General features: G+C 40.6%; 1 protein-coding gene across 50 annotated transcripts in view; it reads left to right on the plus strand.

Annotated features, from left to right (window-relative positions):
• Positions 1 to 22,490, plus strand: part of PBRM1 (polybromo 1) — a 144,293-nt gene that overhangs the window by 91,530 nt on the left and 30,273 nt on the right. For 29 of the 50 annotated variants that reach the window (XM_054483905.2, XM_063661081.1, XM_063661083.1 and 26 more), the window contains 5 exons: positions 9,642 to 9,827; positions 11,376 to 11,533; positions 12,196 to 12,459; positions 18,947 to 19,092; positions 21,442 to 21,599. In XM_054483905.2, the coding sequence (XP_054339880.1) occupies positions 9,642 to 9,827; positions 11,376 to 11,533; positions 12,196 to 12,459; positions 18,947 to 19,092; positions 21,442 to 21,599 (912 nt within the window). The remainder of the gene's footprint in view (positions 1 to 9,641; positions 9,828 to 11,375; positions 11,534 to 12,195; positions 12,460 to 18,946; positions 19,093 to 21,441; positions 21,600 to 22,490) is intronic. The other 21 variants (XM_063661068.1, XM_063661073.1, XM_054483913.2 and 18 more) reach the window with 3 other exon arrangements.

The following is a 22,490-nucleotide window of genomic DNA, read 5'->3' on the forward strand; positions in this document are numbered from 1 at the left end:
AACAATAAAAAATTTTTTTAAATTTGATTTGTATTTCCCTGAAGTTTATAGTTACGTTGAGCATTTTATCATATGCCTATTGACCATCTATATGTTTATAGTTAGATAGGAAGGATAAGTTACTAGTGTTCAATAGTACTACAGACTGACTATAATTAACAATTTATTTTATATTTTCAAATAGCTAGAAGAGTGGATTTTGAGTCTTCTCAACATAAAGAAGTGATAAATGCTTGAGATTATTAATATGCTAATTACCCTGATTTGATTGTTATACATTGTGTCCATGTTATTGAAATATCACACTGTACTCCATAAATACGTGCAATTTTTTTTGTGTGTGATGGGGTCTCATTCTGTCACCCAGGCTAGAGTGCAGTGGCACGATCATGGTTCACTATACCCTCAACCTCCTGAGCTCAAGCGAGTCTCTTGCCTCAGTCTCCTGAGTAGTTCAGACTAGAGGCATGTGCCACACCCGCCTAATTTTTTTTTTTTTTTTTTGAGATGTAGTCTCTCTCTGCTGCTGAGGCTAGAGTGCAGTGGTGTGATCTCAGCTCACTGCAGCCTCTGCCTCCCAGGTTCCAGCGATTCTCCTGCCTCAGCCTCCTGAGTAGCTGGGATTACAGGCGTGCGCCACCACACCCAGCTGATTTTTGTATTTTTAGTAGAGACGGGGCTTCACCATGTTGGCCAGGCTGGTCTCTAACTCCTGACCTCAGGTGATCTGCCTGCTTCCGCCTCCCAAAGTGCTAGGATTACAGGCGTGAGCCACTGCACCTGGCCTAATTTTTTAAATTACTTGTAGAGATGAGATCTTGCTGTGTTTGCTCAGGCTGGTTTCAAACTCCTGGGCTCAAGGGATCCTCCCTCCTCAGATTCCCAAAGTGCTGGGATTGCAGACACGAGCCACATGATTATCATATGTCAATGAAAAATAACAAAAGCCCAAAAAGTGGTGTATTCATACAATGGAATGTTATTCCACCATAAAAAGGAATGACATCCTTATTCATGCTATGTAAATGAACATTGAAAACCTTATGATAAGTGAAGTAAGCCAAACTGAAAAGGACAGATATGGTATTATTATACTTTTTTGAAGTATATAGAATTGGCAAATTCATAGGGACAGAAAGTGGAATAGAGTTTGCTAGGGGCCAGGTTGCAGAGTGGAGAAATGGGTAATTATTGTTTAATGATTAAAGTTTCTGTTTGGGGTAATGAAAAAGTTTTGGAAATAGTTTGTGGTTATGGTTGCACAACACTAAATTATTGCCACTGAATGGTACACTTATAAGTGGTCAGAATGATAACTGTTTTGTATTATATGTTTTACTACAATTATTAAAAACTAATAATGTAACATACCAAAAACCGTTGAACTTTAAATAGGTGAATTGTGTGGTGTGTGAATCATATATGAAGTTGTTTTCCATTCAGAGAAATATTAGAATACAAAGTTGAAGAAGTCTCCCAGAAGTGGAACAACAACAGAAATAAAGGAAGAAAAAGATAACTGGCAGGGCGCAGTGGCTCACGCCTGTAATCCCAGCACTTTGGAAGACTAAAGTGGGTAGATCACCTGAGGTCAGGAGTTCGAGACCAGCCTGACCAACATGGTGAAACCCTGTCTTGACTAAAAATACAAAAATTAGCCGGGTGTGGTGGTACATGCCTATAGTCCCAGCTCCTCGGGAGGCTGAGGCAAGAGAATTGCTTGAACCCAGGAGGCAGAGGTTGCAGTGAGCCAAGATTGTGCCACTGCACTCCAGCCTAGGCGACACGGTGAGACTCTCCCAAGTAGCTGGAACTACAGGCATGTGCCACCACACAAGGCTAAGATGGGAGGATCGCTGGATCACTTGAGCCCAGGAGTTCAGAGTTGTAGTGAGCTGTGATTGTGCCAGTACCCTGAAACCTGGGTGAACCCTGTCTGTAAAAAAACAAAAAAAAAAATTCCAATCTCTCTGTCCGTTTCAGTAAACTGATAGTGTTACTGCTGGTATAAAATTCTCAAGAACCTTATAGATCTGCTGTGTATGACACAAGGATTCACTTGATTAATCAATTGCTGGATAACAGTTTTCACCAAAATTGGCAGAACTTTTAAAAATTATATATATAATACCAAGAATTAGGAGAATTAGGAGATAGAGCAAGATGGCCGAATAGAAGCCTCCACCAATTGTCCTCCCCACAGGAACACCAAATTTAACAACTATCTACACACAAAAAAAGCACCTTCATAACAACCAAAAATCAGGTAAACAATCACAGTACTTAGTTTTAACTTCATATCACTGAAAGAGGGTAGAAAACACAGTCTTGAATTGCTGGCACCACCCTTCTCCCATACCCCAGCATCAGCTGTGTGGCACAGAGAATCTTTGTGCTTGCGGGAGTTAGAGCACAGTGATTGCGGGATTTGCATTGGAACTCAGCCGATGCCCACAGAGGAAACATTCAGGCCAGCCCTCATCAGAGGGGAATTGTCCAGCCCAGTGGACTGGACAATTGTCAGAACTTGGGTTCCAGCAAGCCTTGCCACTGTGTGCTAAAGGGCTCTGGGGTCCTAAATAAACTTGAAGGGAAGTGTAGCCCACAAGGACTACAACTATTAGGCAAGTCCTAGTGCTGTGCTGGGCTCAGAGCCAGTGGACTTAGGGGGCACATGACATGTGAGACACCAGCAGGGTAACTAGGGGAGTACTTGCGCCACCCCTCCCCAGCCCTGGGCAGCTCCGAAAAAGACCTTCCTTCCACTTGAGGAGAGGAGAGGGAAGAGTAAAGAGGTCTTTGCCTTGCAGCTTAGATACCAGCTCAGCCACAGTAGGATAAGGCACTGGGCAGAGTCGTGAGGCACCCATTCCAGGCCCTAGCTCCCACGCAGCATTTCTAGACATGCCCCTGAGCCAGAAGGGAGCACACTGCCTTGAAGAGAGGGACCAAGTCTTGGTAGAATTCATCACCTGCTGACTAAAGAGCCCTTGGGCCCTGAATAATCAGCAACAGTAGCCAGGTAGTAGGCCTGTAGGATACATTTCTTTTTTTTTTTTTGAGACTGAGCCTCACTCTGTCGCTAGGCTGGAGTGCAGTGGCACAATCTCGGCTCACTGCAACCTCCGCCTCCTGGGTTCAAGCGATTCTTCTGCCTCAGCCCCCCGAGTAGCTGGGACTACAGGCGTGCACCACCAAGCCCAGCTAATTTTTATATTTTTAGTAGAGATGGGGTTTCACCATGTTGGCCAGGATGGACTCGATCTCTTGACCTCATGATCCGCCCGCCTCAGCCTCCCAAAGTGCTGGGATTACAGGCGTGAGCCACCGCACCCAGTCACAATCCTACAATTTATATGGAACCATAAAAGACTCAGAATAGCTAAAGTTATTTTGAGCCAAAAGAAAACTGGAGGAATCACATTACCTAACTTCAATTTATATTAGAGAGCTATATAGTATCTGAAACAGCATGGTGCTGGCATAAAAACAGACACATATACCAATGGAAAAGAGTAGAGAACCCAGAAACAAATCCATACATCTACAGTGAACTCATTTTTGACGATGGTGCCAAGAATATACATTGGGGAAAGGACAGTCTCTTCAATAAATGATGCTGGGAAAACTGGATATCAGTATACAGAATAATGAAATTAGCCCCCTGTCTCTTGCCATGTACAAAAATCAAAATGGATTAAAGACTTAAATCTAATACCTGAAATTATGAAACTACTAGAATAAAACTGGACTAGGCAAAAATTTCTTGAGTAATTCCCCACAGGCACAGCCAACCAAAGCAAAAGTAGATAAATGGGATTACATCAAGTTCCTGCACAGCAGAGGAAACAAAGTGAGGGGACAACCCACAGAGTGGGAAAAAACTATCTGCAAACTAACCATCTCGCAATGGATTAGTAACCAGAATGTATGAGGAACTCAACTCCTTAAGAGAAAATCTAATAATCCAATTAAAAAGTGGGCAAAAGACCTGAATATACATTTCCCAAAAGGAGACATACAAATGGCAGACAGGTAAATGAAAAGGTGCTCAACATCACTGATCATCAGAAAAAACAATGAGATATCATATCACTCCAGTTAAAATGGCTTTTATCCAAAAGCCAGGGCCTGATGCCAGTCCCCCAGAGTTGGGGCACACAGTCCAGGAGTCCTGAGCTGAGCCTTGGCCCCCTAAAATCCTCTAGAAACTAAGCCCATCAACTGAACCCATCTTATACCACAATCAAACACCCAAGGTCATCAAATAGGATAAAAGAATGAAAAAAAAATAGCCAAAGGACAGCAACTTTAAAGATTGAAGGAACATTAGCCCACAAAGATGAAAAAGAACCAGCACAAGAACTCTGACAACTCAAAAGCCAGAGTGCCTTCTTTCCTCCAACATTGCAATTCAGGAAACTCAGAGAATCCCCGCAAAATACTTCACAAGATCATCTCCAAGCCACACAATCATTAGATTCTCCAAGGTCAAAATGACAGGTCACCTTCAAAGGGAAGCCCAGAAGACTAACTGGACCTGTCAGCACAAACCCTGCAAGCCAAGAAGAGATTGGGGGCCTGTATTCAACATTCTTAAGGAAAAGAAATTCTAACCAGTAATTTCTATCCAGCCAAACCAAGCTTCATAAGCAAAGGAGAAATAGAGTCCTTTTTCCTCAAGCAGATGCTAAGGGAATTTGTTACCACCAGACCTGCCTTACAGTAGCTCCCAAAAGAAGCACTAAATATGAAAAGGAAAGACTGTTACCAGACACTACAAAAACACACTGAAGTATATAGACCAATGACACTATAAAGCAACCACACAAACAAGATTACTTCCAGCTAACAACACGATGACAAGATCAGATCCACACATATCAATACTGACCTTGAATGTAAATGCGCTAAATGCCCCAATTAAAAGAAACAAGAGTGGCAAGCTGGATAAATAAGCAAGGTCTAATGGGATGCTGTCTTCAAGAGACCCATCTGTCATCCCATGAGACCCATAATGACACCCATAAGCTCAAAATAAAGACATGGAGAAAAATCTACCAAGCAAATGGAAAACAGAAAAAAGCAAGGGTTGTAATCTCATTTCAGACAAAACAGACTTTAAACCAACAAAGACCAAAAAAGACAAAGAAGGGCATTACATAATGGTAAAGGGTTCAATTCAACAAGAAGACTTATCCTAAATAATATATGCACACAATACAGGAGCACCCAGACTCATAAAGCAAGTTCTTAGAGACCTTCAGAGAGACTTACACTCCCATACAATAAAAAAAGAAAAAGGCCTGGGTACAGTGGCTCATGCCTGTAATCCCAACACTGTAGGAGGCCAAGACAGGAGGATTGCTTGAGCCTAGGCCTTCAAGACCAGCCTGGGTAACACAGCAGGACCTCACCTCATCTCTTAAAACTCCCACACAATACTGGGAGACTTTAACACCCAACTGACAGTATTAGACAGACCATCAGAGCAGAAAATTAACAATGATATTCCGGACCTGAACACAACACTGGGCCAAATGTACCTGATAGACATCTGGAGAACTCTCCACCCAAAGATCAACAGAATATGCATTCTTTTCATTACCACATGGCACATACTCTAATATCAACCACACAATTGGACATAAAACAATCCTCAGAAAATGTAAAAGAAGGAAAATTATACCAACCACTCTCTTAGACCACAGCACAATAAAAATAGAAATCAAGACAAAATCACTCAAAACCACACAATTATATGGAAATTAACCAACCTACTCCTGGATGACTTTTGGGTAAATAATGAAATTAAGGTAGATACCAAGAAGTTCTTTGAAACGAACAAAAACAAAGACACAACATACCAGAATCTCTGGGACACAGCTAAGGCAGTGTTAAGAGGGAAATTTATCACACTAAACACCCACATCAAAAAGGTAGGTCAATGGCCAGGCACGGTGGCTCATGCCTGTAATCCAAGCACTTTGGGAGGCCAAGGAGAGTGGATTGCTTGAGGCTAGGAGTTTGAGACCACCCTAGCCAACATGGCAAAACCTCTTCTCTACTAAAAATGCAAAATTTAGCTGGGTATGGCAGTGTGTGCCTGTAGTCCCAGCTATTCGGAAGGCTGAGGCACAAGAATCACCTGAACCCAGGAGGTGGAGGTGGCAGTGAGCCAAGATTGTGCCACTGCACTGCAGCCTGGGTGACAGAGCAAGACTCTTGTTTAAAAAAAAAAAAAAAAACTAGAAAGATCTCACATTAACAACCTAACTTCGTAGGAGAAAGAACTAGAAAAGCAAGAGCAAACCAATCCCAAAGCTAGCAGAAAAAAAGAAATAATCAGAGCTGAAAACTGAAGGAGACTGAGACAGGAAAAACCATTCAAAAGATTAACAAATCTAGGAGTTGGTTTTTTGAAAAAGTTAGTAAGATGGACCGCCAGCTAGACTAATGAAGACGCAAGAAAATCCAAGTAAACACAATTAGAAACAACAAAGCGGGTGTTGCCACTGACCCCTCAGAAATACAAATAACCAGCAGATACTACTATGAACACCTCTATGCACACGAACTAGAAAATCTAGAAGAAATGGATAAATTCCTGAACACATACACCCTCGCAAGACTGAAACCAGGAGGAACTTGAATCCCTGAACAGACCAATAACAGGCTCCGAGATTGAATTAGTAATGTATAGCCTAGCAACCAAGAAAGGCCCAGGACCAGGTGAATTCACAGCCAAATTCTACCAGATGTACAAAGAAGAGCTGGTATCATTTCTACTGAAACTGTTCCAAACAACTGAGGAGGAGGGACTCCTCCCCAACTCATTCTTTGAGGCCAGCATCATCTTGGTACCAAAACCTGGCAGAGACAACAGAAAAAACTGTAGGCCAAGATCCTTGATGTTCATTAATGCAGAAATCCTTAAGAAAATAACTAGCAAACCAAATCCAGCAGTATATCAAATAGCTAATCCACCATGGTCAAGTAGGCTTTATCCCTGGGATGCAAGGTTGGTTCAGCATACGCAAATCAATAAATGTGATTCATCACATAAAAAAGAACTAAAGACGACCAGGTGTGGTGGCTCATGCCTGTAATCCCAGCACTTTGGTAGGCCGAGGTGGGTGGATCACAAGGTCAGGAGTTCAAGACCAGCCTGGCTAAGATGGTGAAACCCCATCTCTACTAAAAATACAGAAATTAGCCGGGCATGGTGGTGGGCACCTGTAATCCCAGCTACTCAGGAGGCTGAAGCAGGAGAATTGCTTGAATTTGGGAGGTGGGGATTGCAGTGAGCCGAGATCACGCCACTGCACTCCAGCCTGGGAGACAAGAGCAAGACTCCATCGCAAAAAAAAAAAAAAAAAACTAAAGACAAAAACTACATTATTTCAATAGACGTAGAACAGGCTTTTGACATGTTAAAAACTCTAGATAAACTAGGTATTAAAGGAACATACTTCTAAATAATAAGAGCCATCTATTACAAAGCCACCCAACGTCATACTGAAATAACCAAAAGCTGGAAACATTCCCTTTGAAAACTGACACAAGGCAAGAATGCTGTCTCCCACCACTCCTATTCAACATAGTATTGGAAGTCCTGGCCAGGGCAATCAGGTAAGAGAGAGAAATAAAGTGCATTCAAATAGGAAGAGGGGAAGTCAAACTATGTCTCTTTGCAGATGACATAATTCTATATCTAATAAACCCATGGTCTCAGCCCAAAAGCTCCTTCAGCTGATAAACTTCAGCAAAGAGTCAGGATACACAATCAGTGTACAAAAATCACTATCATTCTTATACACCAATAGCAGCCAAGCCAAGAGCCAGATCAGGAACGCATTGTCATTCACAATTGCCACAAAAAGAATAAAATACCTAGAAATACAGCTAACCAGGGAGGTGAAAGATCCCTACAATGAGAATTACTCACTGCCCAAAGAAATCAGAGTTGACAGAAGCAAATGGAAAAACATTCCAAGCTCATGGATAGGAAGAATCAATATTATTAAAATGGCTATACTGCCCAGAGCAATTTACAGATTCAATCCTAATCCTATGAAATTACCAATGACATTCTTCACAGAACTAGAAAAACTATTTTAAAATTTAGATAGCCAGGCACGGTGGCTCACACTTGTAATCCCAGCACTTTAGGAGGCCAAGGCGGGCAGATCACTTGAGGTCAGGAGTTCAAGACTCTGGGTGACTGAGTGAGACTCCGTCTAAAAAAAGAAAAAGAAAATTTAATGTTTCAGGAGGAATAAAATAAATAACATTTAAAATTCTTATTAGCTCTTCTATTTATGGGAAATTAACCTAAGGAAGTAATCAAAGATTTGGGCAAAGCTTTATCCTCAATAAAAACCCTGTGATATTTGCAAATGATAGCTTGTACTGGAACTTTTTTTTTTTCTCTCTTTTGAGACGGAGTGTTGCTCTGTCACCCAAGCTGGAGTGCAGTGGCATGATCTTGGCTCACTACAACATTCACCTCCCAGGTTTAAGCGATTCTTCTGTCTCAACCTCCCAGGTAGCTGGGACTACAGGCACCCGCCACCATGCCGGCTAATTTTTTAATATTTTTAGTAGAGACGGGGTTTCACCATGTTGGCCAGACTGGCCTTGAACTCTTGACCTCAAGAGATCCGCCCGCCTCGGCCTCCCGAAGTGCTGGGATTACAGGTGTGAGCTACCGCTACCGGCCTGTACTGGAACTGTTAATAAGTTTTACTTAACAAAAATAAAAGTCGTCTGGACGCAGTGGCTCACACCTATAATCCCAGCATTTTGGGAGGCTGAGGCAGGTGGATCTGAGGTCGAGAGATCGAGACCAGCCTGACCAACATGGAGAAACCCCATCTCTACTAAAAATACAAAATTAGCCAGGCGTGGTGGCGCATGCCTGTAATCCCAGCTACTCGGGAGGCTGAGGCAGGAGAATTGCTTGGACCTGGGAGGCAGAGGTTGCGGTGAGCTGAGATTGTGCCATTGCACTCCAGCCTGGGCAACAAGAGCGAAACTCTGTCTCGAAAAAAAAAAATAAATAAAAATAAAAGTCATTTTGAAAAGCATTTCCTCTCAGGGCTAGTGTTCATGACATATTAAATATGTATAGTATATATAGTTTATAGTATATTGTAGAATATACATATTCTATATTTCTTCAATTCTAAGACTCCATTAAATATGTCATATTCGTGTAATAACTGTTAGTGAAATGAAACACATTGAGAAGCATTAAGGTGGAGATGAAGTATATCAGAGATTATCTCTAGAATTACTTGATTTGAAACGACATATGTACTTCTTTGTGCCTTTCGATATTATCCAAAATGGCCATATGATCGTATATTAGTAAGGTGATGTTTTTATTCTCTACATCCTTTGTGTAATTATATATTCATTTAAATTAATGATGGTTGCAATTCAAAAATACAGTTTTGAGTAGAGGCTATTAGGAATGTGAAGATCATACTATTGCTGATTCCTGCCTTCGCATGTTGCAAATGGAATTAAATGTATTAAATGTGTTATTAGTATGTGTTGTTTGAACCCTACCTCTTGACTTCAGCATCCCTTTGGTGAGTACCTTTTTGCTTTATTTATTTATTTTTTTACCTAAGAAGCTGAAAAGAGTGAAGATTCCTCTGGTGCTGCAGGCCTCTCAGGCTTACATCGCACATACAGCCAGGACTGTAGCTTTAAAAACAGCATGTACCATGTTGGAGATTACGTCTATGTGGAACCTGCAGAGGCCAACCTACAACCACATATCGTCTGTATTGAAAGACTGTGGGAGGATTCAGCTGGTAAGTTTGTTTTAAATCAAAGGACAGTTTAGTGAGATATGACTATTTGACTTTTCCTTGCTCCTCAGGGAAGAAAATTTTAACTCAGACATCTTAAGTCTTTCCATAATAATTGTTCAATATATCAATAAATGTAAGTAAGCACCCATCATATGAAAAACATAGGACCTATTGGGCAAGTGTCATAGTTGAGTCAAAAGAAATACAGCTTCTAGGTCGGGCGCGGTGGCTCACGCCTGTAATCCCAGCACTTTGGGAGGCCGAGGTGGGCAGATCACGAGGTCAGGAGATCAAGACCATCCTGGCTAACACAGTGAAACCCCGTCTTTACTAAAAAGATACAAAAAATGAGCCAGGCCTAGTGGCGGGTGCCTGTAGTCCCAGCTACTTGGGAAGCTGAGGCAGGAGAATGGTGTGAACCCAGGAGGCGGAGCTTGCAAGGGAGCCGAGATCACGCCACTGCACTCCAGCCTGGGTGACAGAGTGAGACTGTCTCAAAAAAAAAAAGAAATACAGCTTCTTAAAGTCTGGTTGAGATTCATTCATTCAATTGATACTTATTAAAAACATACTTTGAGCCAAACTTTATGTAGAGTGACATAGATTCAGAAGAACAAAAAGCTCATATTTTCCCTTGCAAAACTACTCCAGTAAGGAAGATTATGATCAAAAAAGAAATTATTATAGAATGACATGCCTTGGCTTAGCATTTGTTTTCAAAAAGGCTTTCTAAAACAGTTGCCTTTAAATTGAGACATGGAGTATGCATAGAAATTAATGAAGCCAAAAGTTGGTGGAAATGTGATCTAGGCAATCCAGTTCTTTGAGCTGCCTATCACATGAAATACTTTTGTATTCCTTCACCAGAGAGCTAAATATGTCCTTTAGTAGCATATCTATCCCCTTACTAAAGTGCACAACTCTACATATGTACTAACCAGAGCAGAGTGGAGCAGGTCTCATCACCTGTCCTCCTCATTATGTATTTTATATGGCTTTTAATATGAAGAAGAGCCTGGGCAACGTGGCAAGACCCCTTCTCTAGAAAAAATAAGAAAATTAGCAGGGTGTGGTTGCACTTGCTGTGGTCCCAGCAACTTGAGAGGCTGAGGCAGGAGGATCACTTGAGCCCAAGAGGTTGAGGGTGGATATATATATATATGAGGGGGAAAAAGTAGCATGCATTTTTTAGGCCTCATTACACTTTATTATTTTTAGAGTATTATTTCTCCTATGGATAATTATATTAAGAAACTGTAGCTGTAAAAATAAGCACAGTGCTAGGTTCAGATCATGGCAGAATGGATTGATGGTGTATTTCCTAATTTTGCAAAGAATGTGTGATTTCTGAGCTGGACACAGTGACTTATACTTGTAGTCCCAGCTACTCAGGAGGCTGAGGTTGGAGGACCACTTTGGCCCAGGAATTCAAGTCCAGCCTGGGCAACATAGTGAGACCCAGTCTCTTAAAAAAAAAAAAAAAAAAAAGTGATTTCTGTTAACAATTATTCTCTTTCTCTTCCCCTTCCCCCACCCCCCATTTTTGAGGTGAAAAATGGTTGTATGGCTGTTGGTTTTACCGACCAAATGAAACATTCCACCTGGCTACACGAAAATTTCTAGAAAAAGAAGTTTTTAAGAGTGACTATTACAACAAAGTTCCAGTTAGTAAAATTCTAGGCAAGTGTGTGGTCATGTTTGTCAAGGTAAGAAACTCATTAAATCCCAAAGTATCACTCATTCCCTAGGAATAAAATTTTAAAATACAGAAAATAATCGATATTTACAAAATTAGGAACTCTGTTTTAAGCTATTTTTTAAGCCGTGTCTATATAGCTATATGTAAAGATTTGGGAAGAAATTAACCTGAACTTGATTGTGAAAGACCACTTGCTGCTTACACTATTTGGCTGTAATGCAATTAGGTTAAGTTATTCATATTGCCAGGCTAATTTTTAAGTATGATGTTTTTTGAAGGATAATCATTACAAATTTTCAGTTTGGTTTTTAGGTAATAATGTGTGCTTTTGTGTATCTGTCTGATACACACATACGAGCCCTCTTCAAAGCATTAAGGAGCATTATAGCTATATGAAATGTTCATATGTTTTCAAAGAGCAATTATAAACTAAATGGAATTATTTGTTTTTATAATTTAAAGGGTGTGTATATAATAAGTCCATTCTGTAGCCAAAGAAATACTTCTAAATCTCTGGTCATTTATTATTTTTTGTTAACTGCCAGAAAGTCTAATCAGTTCAGCTTTTGTTTGGTCGGTTGGTTATTTGCTTTTTTTTTTTTTTTTTTTTATTGGTTTTCAGAAAATTCACCTAACTAGTTTTATTCTTATGCCCTCCCCACCCCCCAGGAATACTTTAAGTTATGCCCAGAAAACTTCCGAGATGAGGATGTTTTTGTCTGTGAATCACGGTATTCTGCCAAAACCAAATCTTTTAAGAAAATTAAACTGTGGACCATGCCCATCAGCTCAGTTAGGTTTGTCCCTCGGGATGTGCCTCTGCCTGTGGTTCGCGTGGCCTCTGTATTTGCAAATGCAGATAAAGGTGATGATGAGAAGAATACAGACAACTCAGAGGACAGTCGAGCTGAAGACAATTTTAACTTGGAAAAGGTATGCAGATAATAGCCACACAGAAAAAATTTTACATCTCAAAACACCTATTCCAGAAAATAAGTGAATAAAGTATTCAAACTTAGAAAAAGAGCAACAACACAAAACCTTAGCCAAACAGAAAGAAGGAAACGATAACAGAAAGAAATTTACACTTTCAAAACTGTACATTATAATTTAAAAGTAAATCAGGCCAGGCGCATTGGTTCACGCCTGTAATCCCAGTATTTTGGGAGGCCAAGGCAGGCAGATCACGAGGTCAGGAGTTCGAGACCAGCCTGACCAACATGGTGAAACCCCATCTCTATTAAAAATACAAAAATTGGCTGGGTGTGGTGGCACGTGCCTGTAATCCCAGCTACCCGGGAGGCTGAGGCAGGAGAATGGCGTGAACCCGGGAGGTGGAGGCTGCAGTGAGCCAAGACCACACCACTCTACTCCAGCCTGGGAAACAGAGTGAGACTCTGTCTCAAAAAAAAAAAAAATTGGAAGTAAATCTAAGAGCTAATTATTTGACAAGTCCAATTAGATAAACTGCCAACTATCTAATAATGGGAAAAGAAAGGGGTTAAACTTCGACCCAAAATGTGGAAGAAGGCCGGGTGCAGTGGCTCTCCTGTAATCCCAGCACTTTAGAAGGCCGAAGTGGGTGGATTACCTGAGGTCAGGAGTTCGAGACTAGCCTGGCCAATGTGGTGAAACCCTGTCTCTACTAAAAATACAAAAAATTAGCCAGGTGAGGTGGTGGGTGCCTGTAATCCCAACTACTTGGGAGGCTGAGGCAGGAGAATCGCTTGAACCCAGGAGGTAGAGGTTGCAGTGAGCCGAGATCGCGCTATTGCAGTCCAGCCTGGGCAACAAGAGCAAAACTCTGTCTCAAAAAATAAATAAATAAATGTGGAAGAAATGTAAAGACTGTATATTTCTGCTAATAAATTTGAAAACCTAAATAAAATGGCTAATTGTCTAGGATATTACAAATTACCAAAATGGAATCAAGAAGAGATACAATACAGAATGTACAACAACATGAAGAAATTTTTTAAAGTATCATAGAACTGACCCCAAAGAGTACTGAAATCAGACAGTTCCATAGGTGACTTTTTCTTCAAGGGACCTATGATTATTATACTGTTGAAGCTGTTTCAGAGCAGGGAGAACAAGAAATTTCCAGTTGGTTTTGCAAAGCCAGGATAATCTTGATTTCACAACCTGAAAAATAAAAACAAAAAACTGCAACTCAGTCTTATTCATGTATATTGATGCAAAAATTACTGGAGGGAAAAAAGTAAGTGAAATCAAATCACTTCTTTGAGAACAACATGACCAAGAAGTGGGAATTCATTCTAAGAAAGCAAGAATTGTTCAAAGTTAGGGAGATCTTTAAATTTCATTCATTATTCCATTAGATCAAAGGAAAAATTATTTGGTAGAGAACCCATCTTGATTTTTTTTAAGACTTTCAATAGGTATTTCTTCTAGTGTAATTTTTTTTTTAATTCATATTTGTGTCTCAAGCCTAAAACCTATAAAACAAATTCCTTTTTAAAGTTACACACTGGACAAAGGGGCTTACTGTTCTAGTGTTACTTAATATTTTTCTGAAATTAGCCAATGTAGTTAGATAAACAAAAGCAGTAAAAATATTGACAATAAAGAAGCAAGAGGGCAGGCGTGTTGGCTCATACCTGTAATCCTAGAACTTTGGGAGGCCAGGGCAGGTGGATCGCTTGAGTCCAGGATTTTGAGACTAGCCTGGGAATCATGGTGAAACCCCATCTCTACAAAAAGTACAAAAATTAGCCAGGCATGGTAGCACATGCCTGTAGACCCAAGTACTTGGATGGCTGAGATGGGGGTATCCCATGAGCCCAGGAGGTAGAGGCTGCAGTAAATTGTGATTGCACCACTGCACTCCAGCCTGGTCAACAGAGCAACACCGTGTCAAAAAAAAAAAAAAAAGCAAGAATACTTTTTTGCAGATAATTAGGGGAAATTAACTGAAAAATTTAGCAAATAGAAATTTCAAAATCCATATGTAAATGAATAGTCTTCGTATATAAACTAATAAGACTTTTGAAACTAAAGTGAAAGTGTTGAATACAGTTTAGCAACTGTTAGAAAAATCTTATGGAATAAAATATCCATTTCACACTAACAACAAAATACATTAAGAAATAACCTTAACAAGGAATATATAGAACCTCTAGGAAAAAAATTTACTGAAGGACATAAAAGACTTGCATAGATTGTTTTTGAAACTTGACAAAATTATTCTAGCATTCTTATTAAGAATAAATATGTGACAGTCACCAGAAAAGAAGGGGGAAAAAAGGGTATGAAAGAGAGCTTTGCCCTTTGACAGTGAACTGAGGGATTTTTTTTCATTTAAAAATTAGAGCTTTGCCCTGCCAGATGTATTACATTTTATAAAACTACAGTTAAAAAACAAAATTAAAACCCAGTACAGTGTCACACACCTGTAATCCCAGCATTTTGGGATGCCAAGACAAGTGGATCAGTTGAAGCCAGGAGTTCCAGACCACCCTGGGCAACACAGCAAGACCTTGTCTCTACAGAAAATTTTTAGGATTTTATTTAATTTAGAAAACAGTCATTTACCTATAATTTTTTTTCAATAATAAACTTGGAATAGATGAGGATTTTCTGTTCATTATATAAAACCATTGATCATTTTATTGATTTATGATTGAAAATACAAGGTTAATAAAACAGTCTAGGGACTACTGTTTCTAATATACAAAGAGCTCTTTAGGGTGTAGGGGGGAAAGTAGGACTACAAAAATGAGCAGAGACCCAAATAGATAATTTACAGAAAGAAGGCAGCAAAAAACATGTATTAGTTAACCTAATAGTTTGTATAATACCTAACAGGATGGCAAGAGTTGAAAAGACTGATAATATGTGTAGCCTGGTATAGGATGAGACCACACACACTTTTCTCCTATTGGTGTCTTTTTTTTTTTTTTTTTAGATGGAGTCTCACTGTTGCCCAGGCTGAAGTGCGGTGGCGTGATTTCAGCTCACTGCAACCTCTGCCTCCTGGGTTCAAGTGATTCTGCTGCCTCACCCTCCTGAGTAGCTGAGATTGCAGGTGTGCACCACCACACCTAGCTAATTTTTGTATTTTTAGTAGAGACAGGGTTTCAGCATGTTGGCCAGGCTGGTCACAAACTCCTGACCTCTGATGATCTGCCTGCCTGGGCCTCCCAAAGTGCTGGTTATTACAGGTGTGAGCCACTGCCCCCGCCCCATCGGTGTCTTTTTTTTTTTTTTTTTTTTTTTTGAGATGGAGTCTTGCTCTGTCCCCAAGGCTGGAGTGCAGTGGCGCGATCTCAGCTCACTGCAAGCTCCACCTCCCGGGTTCACACCATTCTCCTGCCTCAGCCTCCTGAGTAGCTGGTACTACAGGCGCCCACCACCACACCCGTCTAATTTTTTGTATTTTTAGTAGAGACGGGGTTTCATCATGTTAGCCAGGATGGTCTCGATCTCCTGACCTCATGATCCACCCACCTTGGCCTCCCAAAGTGCTGGGATTACAGGCGTGAGCCACCATGCCCGGCCCGGTGTCTTTGACCCAGCAGTTTGATGACAAAGAATATGCTCCAGTGGTAGTACTCAAACAGGTGCTCCGAAAGATTCTCCGTAAGAGGCGACATCATGGGGCTGGGAAAGAATGTGATTTTTTATATTTTATCAGTATGGGAATGTGTTGGAATCATAAAATAATTTCTTTTAAAAGAAGAATTATCCGGTGGGGCGCAGTGGTTCACACCTGTAATCTCAGCACTTTGGGAGGCTGAGGAGGTTGGCGTGGTGGCAGGTGCCTATAATCCCAGTTACTTGGGAGGCCGAGGCAGGAGAATTACTTGAACCCAGTAGGTGGAGGTTGCAGTGAGCTGAGATCATGCCACTGCATTCCAGCCTAGGCAACAGAGCGAGACTCCCGTCTAAAAAAAAAAAAAAAAAAAAAAAAAAAGATTATCAATGAAAGTCAGCATAATAATTAACTTAGATTTCTTACCTGGTATTTAGAAGTCTCTAGGAACTCTGTATATGAGTTACTTGGTCTTTTTTGTTTTTTGGTCTCATATCTTTATTTCAATATTACATGACCAAGACAGGTCATTCAGGAGCTTTTTTTTTTTGAAATGGAGTCTCGCTCTGTCACCCAGGCTGGAGTGCAGTGGTGCAGTCTTAGCTCACTGCAGCCTCCACTTCCCAGGTTCAAGTGATTGTCCTGTCTTAGCCTCCCAAGTAGCTGGGACTACAGGCGCGTGCCACCATGCCTGGCTATTTTTGTATTTTTAGTAGAGATGGATTTCTACCATATTGGTCAAGCTGGTGTTGAACTCCTGGCCTCAATTGATCCGCCTGCCTTGGCTTTCCAAAGTGCTGGGATTACAGGCGTAAGCCACCACTCCCGGCCTTCCCTCATTCGTAATGATTTTCCAAGAATACCATTTCAGTATCACATTTGAAATCATAAAGATCAGAATGTTAAATTATTTGGACATTGTAAAGGAGGAATTTTTTTAAGTGTGAAGTTTGAAGTATTCTCAGGAAGATGCTATAGAAAACTTGGAGGCTTTGGAGTTTCCTCAGCTTATATATGTTTTGGAGTTAATATATTTATAACATCTAGCCTTGTGCCAATTATCAGCTAGGTTCTCAGTAAATGGTGGTTCTTCTTTACCATCTTTACATTAGTTAGAAGTATCTTCTTTTTGCTTTTTCTTTTTTAGTCAGGACTATAAAACAACAACAGTAATAATGATGTCTGTTAAGTGATTTTTATGAGTCAGGCATTTTTCTATGTACTTGAGCATGGATTATGTCACTTAAGCTTCATAAACAACCCCATCTGGTAGCCACACTATCATTATCTTCATTTTACAAATGAGGAAAGTAAGGCATAAGAGGTCAGATAATTTGCCCAAAGCCATAGCAGTCAGTAGGTGACAGATGCTGTAATTTATTAAAAAACAGAGCGTGTTTGGCCGGGCGCGGTGGCTCACGCCTGTAATCCTTTGGATTTTGGGACTTTGGGAGGCCAAGGTGGGTGGATCGCGAAGTCAGGAGATCAAGACCATCCTAGCTAACACAGTGAAACCCCGTCTCTACTAAAAGTACAAAAAAAATTAGCTGGGCGTGGTAGCGGGTGCCTGTAGGCCCAGCTACTCCAGAGGCTGAAGCAGGAGAATGGTGTGAACCCAGCAGGCGGAGCTTGCAGTGAGCCGAGATCGCGCCACTGTACTCCAGCTTGGGCAACAAAGCAAGACTACGTCTCAACAATAACAACAACAACAAAAAAAGGGTGTTTATATCACAGAGGGTATGCTATTCCTTTCCATGTTGGAATAAATCAAAATAGTAAAAATTTTAGACCTATCAGTTGTTTTTTGTGGTTTGTTTTCTTGTTTGAGATAGGGTCTCATTCTGTTTCCCAGGCTGGAGTGCAGTGGCACAATCTCAGCTCACTGCAAACTCCAATTCCCAGGCCCAAGCAATCTTCCTACCTCAACCTCCCAAGTAGCTGTGAATACAGGCGCACGTCACCAAAGACAGCTAATTTTTAAATTTTTTTGGAAATGAGATCTCACTGTATTGCCCAGGCTGGTCTTGAAGTCCTGGCTCAAGCAGTCCTCCCACCTTGTCCTCCCAGTGTGCTGGGGTTATGACATAAGCCACTGTGCCTGGCCTAAATCTTATCAATTGTTGATGTTAAGACATTAAGGGAGCCCAGTAAATGTGATAGAGAGGAAGCTTGTATAGAATTTGCCCCTTACACTATAGTAATGCATGAATGAGTCTGCTTTTAAATACTGATAAATCCTCTCCAGTTTTTTTGTTTGTTTCTTTCTAAAGGCAATGGGAATTGAGAGCAGGAGGGAGACAGGATAAAAGCATCTTGGGATAATACTGTTTTATGAAAATTAACTAGAAATTTAAAATAGATACTTGATAAGACTTCGTTTATTTCAATAATCTAATTGTTTTGTTTCCTAGCCTCCTTCAAAGTTTCTTTTTATGTTTTTTTGTTTGTTTTTATTTACGTTTTTTTTTGAGACAGGGTCTTGCTCTGTCACCCAGGCTGGAGTACAATGGCATGATCCTAGCTCACTGCAGCCTCAACCTCCTGAGCTCGAGTGATCTACTCACCTCAGTCTCTTGAATAGCTGGGACTACAGGCATGCACTACCATGCCCGACTAATTTTTTATTTTAATTTCTTTCTTTAGTTGAGACAAGGTCTCACTATGTTGCCCAAGCTGGTCTCAAACTCTTGGGCTCAAGCGATCGTCCTGCCTTGGCCTCCCAAAATGCTGGGATTACGTGAGCCATGTAACCAGTGGTTGTTTTTTCTTTTAAGTTAATGTGAAAGAAAAGTCTGCTTTCGTTTCTTATCTTCTCTATTCCTTGATTATCAGCTACCTTTCTTCAGCCAGTTTTCTTTACAACAGGAAAAAGAAGATGTCCCTGTGGAAATGTCCAATGGTGAACCAGGTTGCCACTACTTTGAGCAGCTCCATTACAATGACATGTGGCTGAAGGTTGGCGACTGTGTCTTCATCAAGTCCCATGGCCTGGTGCGTCCTCGTGTGGGCAGGTGAGTGTCATTGAAATAGGGAAGATGAGGTTGAATCTGAGAAATTTGGAACCAGTAGAAATTAATCACCCTTCGAATGAAGGCAAAAGTCCTTCCCCTGGCAGTTTCTCCAGCTTCTTCTCACACCACGTTCCCCTCCAACCACACTTTCTTCTTTAAATTATTCCTTTGGGCTCTTTTGTTTTCTTCCACTATTTACAGAACTCTCAGCTCAGAAATCTCCCTGCCTACTTCATATGGTAGACTCCTTTAGCATAAATTTGAAGTGACACTTTCTTAAAAGGAAGTCTTTCCTGTCCACTGCAGACTGGGTTAAGTCTCCCTGTTGCATACTCTCAAAGCACCACATATTTCCTTCTCCTTAGCGTATATATCACATATTGGTGTTCATTGTGTTATTGTCAGGTTTCACCCTTGTATTCCCTGCTCAAATCATAGTGCATGAAACATAGTAGGGGCTCAGATATTTGATGAACAAGTAAATGACAAAAGGATGACAGTATGGTTGAATGGCAAACACAGCAGAGTCTGGTATAGGGTTGGGTAGGAGAGGATAGTGACTAAGAACAGTAGTTCATTCCCCAAGTCCCAGCTCTGTTAGTTGTAGGTCCTTAGGTGAATGATTTAGCCCTCTAGGCTTCAGTTTATATCTGTTCATCATTCAGTAAGCATTTATTATACCTACTATTTACCAGGCTCTGTGGATACATTAGTGAATAAAACAGACAAATATTCTTAGTCCTGGGGAGCTTTTTTCTAGTGTGAAGACAAACAACATCTTGAATAAGTAGTGTATAGTATGTTAGGTCATGATACATGCTGTAGAAAAAAATAGAGCAGAACAAGGGGAAAAGGGTGTCCCATGGTCAGAGCAGGGAGAATGGTTTATATAGGCCTCACTGAGAAGTCGGCAGCTGAACCAACACTTGAAGAAGCTGAGAAAGTGAATAATGTGAATATCCAGGGAGAAAAGATTCCAGGCAGTGGGAACAGCCAGTATAAACACCTGAGGAGAAGCATGCCAGGCCTGTTTGTTACTAGGAGAGTGAGCCATTAATGAGTTAGTAAGAGATAAGTGCCAGGGGTAGGGTGCATATCACATAGGGCCTCAGAGACCGTTATAGGGATTTGGGTTTTTACTGAGTTAATGGAGTGCCATCGATTGTTTCAAGCACAGAGTGACATTTGGTTTAGATCTTAATAGGATTGCTCTGCCTATTGGTTGTTGAGAATAGACTGTGAAAAGTCAAGGCAGAAGCAAGGAGATCCACCACCTAGGATGCTGTTGCAATAATCCAGGCAAGAACAATCATGCTTCAGACCAGGGTGATTGCAAAAGATAGTATTTTGAAGGTCAAATTAATAGTATTCTTGATAAATGGAGTGTGGGGTCTGAGAAAGATAAAAAAGTCAAGGGTGACTCCTGTGCGTAAGCCTGAGGAACAGGAAGAGTGCAGTTACCATTAACTGAAATAAGTATGATACTTCATGTCAGGAATCACTATAATATGGAGCAATAATAATGTCAACTTTATGGGTTAGTTGTCAAGAATAATGGCTTTCATCAAATTCTGAAGGGGTGAACCGGGGCACTAGATCTTTTTTTTTTTTTTTTTTTGAGACAGTGTCTGGTTCTGTCACCTAGGTTGGAGTGCAGTGGCATGATCTTGGCTCACTGCAACCTCCACCTCCTGGGCTCAAGCCATCTTCCCACCTCAGCCTCCCAAGTAGCTGGGACTATAGGTGCACACTGCCACGGCTGGCTAATTTTTATATTTTTAATGGAGATGGGGTTTCACCATGTTGCCCAGGCTGGTCTTGAACTCCTGAGCTCACGTGATTCACCCACCTTGGCCTCCCAAAGTGCTGGGATTACAGGCGTGAGCCACTGGTCCCAGCCAGGGATATTAGATCTTGACCTTCAAAAAGATTGTAAACCACTGTCTTAAAGGAATGTCTGCCACTCATGTGATCTGACCCCAGATATTGATGGTTTATGTCTTTGTTTGGTTCACAAGTCCAATGACAAATGCTTAGTTCTGTTTTCATCATGAACGTCTCAGGAAGAAAACCTGGTCATTAGATAAAACTATTAAGTTTTGTGCCTTGATATTAAGTTAAAATTTTTTTTTCACTTGGAAAAATAGCCAAATGTTCCTTTCTCTTTTTCTAAGTATCTTTTCATGTGTTTAATGGGGGAAAAATTAATGAAGTTGTCTTACCAAAACAGCCAGTGAAACTCCTCTGAATGGTACACATTACTAAGTTTTTGATTAATGGAATTTTTGTTAGATTAATCCTTCAAGAAGGAAACTATTTTAATATAATTTACATGTTTTCCTCCCCAAGAATTGAAAAAGTATGGGTTCGAGATGGAGCTGCATATTTTTATGGCCCCATCTTCATTCACCCAGAAGAAACGGAGCATGAGCCCACAAAAATGTTCTACAAAAAAGAAGTATTTCTGAGTAATCTGGAAGAAACCTGCCCCATGACATGTATTCTCGGTAGGTATTTGTGCTTTTTTATTTAATCGTGTTTATTCCATCAAAATTGATGGAATACTACTTCTGTGCTAGGCACTGTTCTAGGTGTTAGGTATAGAGCAGTGCCCAAATCCAAATCTCTGTTCTCTTATGTTGGGGCAGAGGTTGGGGAGTCAGGAAATAAATTAAAAAATAAATATATAGAATACCAGGTGGTAATTAGGGCACAACTAAACCTCTCACCTCAGCCTTCCAAGTCGCTGGGACTATAGGCATGCACCACTGCACTGAGCTAATTTTTGAAAGATAGTTTTCCTAGATATAGAATTCTCCATTGATAGTTTTTTTGTTCAGGTCTTTCATCAGATTTGGGGAGTTTTTGGCCATTTCTTCAAATATTTTTTCTGCTCCTTTCTCTGCTTCCTTCGGGAACTCTCATTATACTTACGTTGGAACATTTAATGGTGCCTCACAGGTCTCTCAGACTCTTCATTTTTCTTTACCTTTGTTTTCCTTCCTGCTCCTCAGACTGGATAACTTCAAATGGCCTGTCTTCAGGTGCATTCATCCTCTGCCTGCTCAAATCTTCTGTTGAACCCTTCTAATAAATTTTTCATTTCAGTTATTGTACTTTTCAGCCCCAGAATTTAGTTTTTATAATTTGTCTCTTTATTTATATTCACTATTTGCTATGACATTTTACTGGTTTCCTTTAGATCTTTGAGTATATTTAAAACTGTTGATTTAAGGCCAGGCATGGTGGCTCACGCCTGTAATCCCAGCACTTTGGGAGGCCGAGGCGGGTGAATCACCTAAGGTCGAGAGTTTGAGAACAGCCTGCCAACATAGTGAAACCTTGTCTCCGCTAAAAAAAAAAAAAAAAAAGAAAGAAAAAATTATCTGGGCGTCGTG

Source organism: Pongo pygmaeus, chromosome 2 (genome assembly GCF_028885625.2).
Source record: "Pongo pygmaeus isolate AG05252 chromosome 2, NHGRI_mPonPyg2-v2.0_pri, whole genome shotgun sequence".
NCBI lineage: Eukaryota > Metazoa > Chordata > Mammalia > Primates > Hominidae > Pongo > Pongo pygmaeus.